The sequence below is a fragment of the Chenopodium album genome, chromosome 1, assembly GCF_948465745.1.
Source record: "Chenopodium album chromosome 1, dcCheAlbu1.1, whole genome shotgun sequence".
Classification (NCBI taxonomy): domain Eukaryota; kingdom Viridiplantae; phylum Streptophyta; class Magnoliopsida; order Caryophyllales; family Amaranthaceae; genus Chenopodium; species Chenopodium album.
The window spans coordinates 81219451-81225505 of NC_137834.1; the positions used below are offsets into that span (position 1 = coordinate 81219451).

Here is a 6055-nt window from a genome sequence, read left to right on the forward strand (position 1 = left end):
GCCAGTTGGTTTTAAGACATCTTCATATGCGTGGATTTGATCTCCAAAAAGAGCACATCTCATTCTGTTTTTCTGTTAAGACATGTAATATGCAGGTCAACAACATGCTTATCTAGAAATACTAAGATTATGTCTCTATAAAAAGAAGGACACCACACTTTAATGAATATGTTAGCTGAACATAAGCAAAAGTACATGCATAAATCTACATAGGCAAACAAAATAAAGAAATCCTATTTCTTTTACATCACACAAAGTTCCTTGGTAAGTAAAGGTGCATGTTGATAATTATAAAAGTAGCAGTAATAAGACAAGCTTTCAATCCAAAACAATTGCTAATCACAGTATTGATGAAAAAAATACATGGGTTTTTGTAAAAAATAAACAAATGAAACAGAATTACCTTCTCATCTTCTAAGATGATTGTCTGGAATATGACACCTGGTTTTTTGGGTGATGGTTGAGCCCTTCCTTTTTCAGCTACAGTCACTTTAACCTTGTAGTCTTTGCTCTGAGTGTTAAGTTCATCTAAGTACACAGGTTCAAGCTTCATCTTTGAAGGTGTATTCATTTTCTGTTAAGATTTATTAAAACAAAGTAAAAATAAGCACCATTAATTTAGGTAGTTAATGTAGACAGAAGGTAATTCATGCAAAGTAATAAGCACTTGCAGCCATGTAAGGTATACTGTAATGAAAGATAAACTATTGTAAGGAATTTAAATTATAGCATCTACAAATGAATTTATATAAGAATAAATTTATTGTGCAACATTTCTAAAAAATTTTCAAGCCAAGAATTTAAATGCAATCTCAGCTTCAAGTGCAAGAAAAATAAATAGGTATAGTTAAGCAAACATATAAACATTCATTTTCATTATAAAGGTATACGAAATTTATTTTCTGCTAATGTTTTTTTCCCTAGAAATAGCAAACACAATATGAAAGATACACTGTGCAAAACATATATACAAAAATAACAAAAAAACTCCAAAAAAAAAAAAGGTTTCAAAAATAACTACAACAACTATAATAAAACAATATACTAAATATTTAGCAATGTCAAGAAAAATAGAGCTACTTGTATAAATTGCACTCGATATATTTGATCTCGTTTTTTTTTGTTTTTATGAAATGTACAATCAAATATAATAAATTTCTAATAAAACTATAAATTTTAATTGCACCACAAGTAGATAATATTTAAAGGAGGTTAAATAATCTATTTATAGGATTTAATTCTTTCAAATTGTAATCTGTTTAGTAAGCTAATAGCTTACTCTAGTGATGGTTAGCTCATAATGCATGAACACAAGCCATGAATTTGCGTGCCAGGAAAATAGAATAAATGAGCTGAAAAGAAGAAGAATATACCTCAAAACAAAATGGAATAACAGAGAATAAGCAATGAAGAATAAAGAGGGAGGAGGTGGGTATTTATAGTCGATCCTAGGTACTAAATAAAGTTAACCTAATTGTTTTCACCTGAGTATTGTTGAAGGCAGTAAAGCTACAATTCTTTACTCTACTATTCGTACATCTAGAAAGTAGTATGGACTAAGATAGTGGGAAGATACTATTATTTTATGCACTAATCTTAAAAGGGTAGTGATTACTTTTTACTCATACAATAAGGAAGTCAGAATTTTTTTTTTTTTTTTTTTTGTGGCTGAAGTTGTAGTAAAGTACAGCAGCTTAGCTGTCTCATTGGGTTTGAAAAAGCTAAAAGTTGAATAGTAAAGTTGACTTGTACTTGCATCTCTTACCCATAAAGCCAAATATACTAACTTAACATATGTGATTAGCTTTTCAAATTTGAATGATGGCATTTTAAATGTGGGCTACATTTTACAAAGCCCATTATATATATCCCAAAAAAACACACAGCCCAAATATAAATTTAGACAAAAAATTGACAATAACCTCTATTTAAAATCAGCATTTCTTTTAAAAAAAATAGCATGCATTTCGTTGTGGATAACCAATCTAGAAAAATGTTCGTTTGAAGAATATTCATACTCTAAATCCGAAGCGGCATCTAAATTCGTATACACATTTATTATATATATTGTTATTCATATAATTACTAATAAGGTGTTATACATTTTTTATAAACAGCTTAACAACAAGGAAATACAGCATAGATTTTGGCACAGTTGACTGTAAATTATAAGAATGTGTGTAGAAGAATTTCAGAGCATATATAATTCAATGAAACAGCAACCTAAGAACAGTAAAGCATAATGCAAATACTCTGGTCAGTTAACCTTAACTTTTGCTTAGAACATAAACACCGAAAAACACTAATCCAGCACAATACAAGCATAATCTGTATATATTACAGGATAAATTATGTAAGGAACATTAAGAACTTGGAAAAAGGCTCTTACCAAGCTGAATGTGATTTTCCTCTGCATAAATGATGCTTGAATGCTGAAACATGTGTAAGGATACTGTAAATGGCATGAGTGTATTCTAAGATGGTTTCAATCCTAGAAGAAGGCAACAGTACCTCTTTTGTAAGCACATGCATATTCCTGCAAATAGTTTCAGGCATAGGAAAAAAAACCCAGCAATCTTGAGCTATAACCAATTTAGCCATTCATTACAAGATTCTCTGTACAACAGCAATTAGAATGATTGGCAAATGATCATCAATTATGACCTTTTCGAAAATACATCAGCCTTAATGAGTATGCATGACTTCTTGTGACCACAAGTTGAAAATTTCTTTGAAGGCAATGTGCAAGTACCTAGAAAAACTATGACTTCCAACTACACTTCTCATGTCAATCATACAATCTGAAGCATATCTTTTTTGACAAGAAAGTAGCTCATATTCAGGTATATTGCTGCATGAATTTGCGTGCCAGAAAAGTAGAATAAATGAACTGTAAAGAAAAAAAATATAAAGCTCATTTGAATTGTAAATTAACTGAGAAAGCTAGATTTGAGAACCAAAGCACTCTTATTATTTATAGACCTTATTGTACTTAATCAAGTAAGTAATGACTGATAGTTTACAATAGTGCAGCAATGACAGTTTAAAATGCTTGCCATGTGATGTTTATGTTTACCTGGTGCACTAAAGGGTCTTCATATTTAACAATGTATGAATTTTTCAAGCTGTAAATGAGTTCCTGTAAATTAAGCAACAAGAGTTAGGGAAGTGATAATTGTTTTTCAAGAGGAAAAGGAAACAACATAAGCAAAATAGCACCATTGCAAAAAGAATGAATGAAACAAAAGCTTAAGCTACCTGAACAGTTGCTATACATTTGTTTCACCCTTCAGCATATGCACACATACTGAAAACTACTATGCATCATTTTCTAGAATACCGGATAAACGTAAAAGTTCAAAAGACACTACATTAGTAACAGCAACTGTAGAACCCTTCTCTGTAGGTTTTTGTGGTAAAGACACAGACATCCTGTGCTTTCTTAGCTCGAGATAATGCGACATAAAGTTGTCCATGTGAAAATCATGGACGTGGAAGATAAATCGATACTTGATTTAGAGTTTGTCCTTGGGATTTATTAATTGTCATTGCGAAGCTTAGCTTGATAGGAAATTGTTTTCTTTCAAACTGAAATGGATAGTTAGCACCAGTAGGAGGTCTTAAATTGACTCTGTGTATGAAAACTGTTTCTCCTTTGTAGTGGCCAACATCTATAGTACATTGGATTACATTTGGAAAAAATCTTTTGCAAATAAGTCTTGTGCCATTGCATAAGCCCAAAGAAGGGAGTAAATTTCTCAACAGTATAACAGGGCAATTTTCCTTTAATATCAACTCATGAGGACTCATACCACCAGGGCATAGCTTGTTGATGAATTCTGTTGGATAGATATTACATGTATCATTCAAAATGGCATCAAAGCTCCTGTATCTTATAGTCTGACCAGGGAATTGCTCATTCATGGATGCATTAATTGAATCAACATCATCATTCATAGGCGTTAGAATTGCTTTCTTAGTGAAAACTTCTATCAACCTGTCCCTGAGCAACTTCTGGAAATGTTTGGACTGTAATAGTTGAGACTAAGTCTGTTAGGTTAGTAGTAGAATGGACAATATCTTGTGGCAACTCGATGGATGCAATTTCTGTCTGCTATAATTTCCCATCGCCCAAATCAAGCAAAAAAGCAGAGTAAGCAGGATCATCTCTTGCTCTAATATTTTCTGTCAGCCGGAACTTGATAAACTTAGGCCACAAATAAGAAGTAACAATACTTGCTTGAACTGCTTCCTTCATAGTTTTCTGAGGGACTACTGGTAACACTTGCCTAAAATCACCGCTGAAAACAACTACTTTGCCTCCAAATGTAAACTTATTACCACATATATCTTGGAGCAAGAGATCCAAAGACTCAATGTTTTGTTTCTTAGCCATTGAAGCCTCGTCCCATATTACAAGGGATGTTTCCTTTAACAATGCTGCTAAGCTACCTTACTTAGGAACATCACACGCCAAAGAAGATTCACTATCAATTGGTATTTTGAACCTTGAATGAGCAGTTCTACCCGAAGGAATGTTTGCTGCAGCAATTCCGGAAGTAGTTGTAGGTAAAACGATCTTGTTCATCAGCCGCACTTCTGCATATAAAACATTGTACAAAAAAGTTTTTCCCGTGCCCCCAGGACCATCAATAAAAAAAGCACCACCCTTTTGCTGTAGAACATGATCCATAATACACACAAAAGTAGCATTCTGTGCACAGTTCAACTTAGAGCGACAACCTAATTATTCTTCTGGGATAGGAGCATCAAGTGCATCTAGAATGTCCTTTGTCCGTCTGAACTCATCGTTAACCTGGGAATTTAAATAATCTAGACCAAAAAAAGCAAGTGATTTTCCCATGGCTTCAAGGTTCTGTTCAATAGCTCTTACAGTGAGCTGCTGCACTTTTTGAAGTTGCTGTGGAAATTTGTGAGAGAAGTCTTCACCAAGAAAAGGATAATACTTTTCCCATAAAGCAGCAGGATTACTCGGCTGACAAAATATAAGGACTGTTGCAAATAAGCGTCGCAAGGCAGCAGGCATATGAGTCTCACAAGCTTCAGACAGAGTTAGTTCAGCTGCATCATCATCTTCTATAATTCCAAGTTTTATAGCAGCTTCTTGGAAAGTTGGATAAAGATGGCCATTGACAGTTCTTAAATCCTCAAATTACTTAGGACTTCTTACATGCAGCAATAAAAGTCTTAGGAAAAACCGTTCACCCTCTGCAGGATATACAAATTCTAATCTCCCAATTGATAGCTTATTTTGGACCCTTTGTTTCCACGTCTTAGTACTTTGCTCCCATGTGTAGTGCTCACAAAATTCACCATATAAGTATCCCAACCCATCTTCAAAAGCATAATTCATAGCAAAACATTCAGTCAACTAAGTTCTAGAGCGTTTAGAATTTGAAACAACAGCTTGTAACCTTTCATGAGGATGAGCACAAACGGTCTGCATATTTGGTAAATGAACCTGCAAAGGTAAAACCGGAGGGTGCATCTCGAACAAATCAAAATCGAAGATTCTCCATGCAGCTTTACAAGGAGATACCCATCGGCCTGATTGATACTGCTTAATCTCATCCACAACTTCATTATTGGACGACACTACATTATAAGAAATTCTATCATGACCCTTATATACATACTTATATAGGTACTTTACTGCTTTAATTGTCGAACACACCTCAACATTTATATGACAATCAAATAGTAAAGAAAGATAAGGGTTATATGGAATAACCCACTGATTATCAAGCTCTGCATTTCTTATAACTACTTTTTCTCCAGTTTCTCTCCTACGATAAATTGGATAGCCATCTTTACTATTAGTAGTTTCATTACAAAACTGTTTTGGATACCTATTCTTGCAACTTAATTTAAGACCACGTGTCCGCATACATGGACATTCTGGGCTCAGTTCGCCACAAGGGCCATGCATCATATGTGCCAAGACAACTCGCCTAAGATCGGCATTAGTCTCAGAAGGTATTTCAGCACTAACAAACCTATCATAATCAGCAGGACATTTCATCTTATATTCATG

At 33.8% G+C, this 6055-nt stretch overlaps 1 protein-coding gene across 1 annotated transcript; it reads right to left on the bottom strand.

The window, feature by feature from the left end:
- Nucleotides 1-3483: 3483 nt before the first annotated feature.
- On the bottom strand, nucleotides 3484-3957 carry LOC145636743 (uncharacterized). The gene has a single exon (XM_081688300.1). It carries the CDS (start codon nucleotides 3955-3957, stop codon nucleotides 3484-3486), a length of 474 nt encoding a protein of 157 aa, XP_081544426.1.
- Between the last annotated feature and the right edge of the window lie 2098 nt (nucleotides 3958-6055).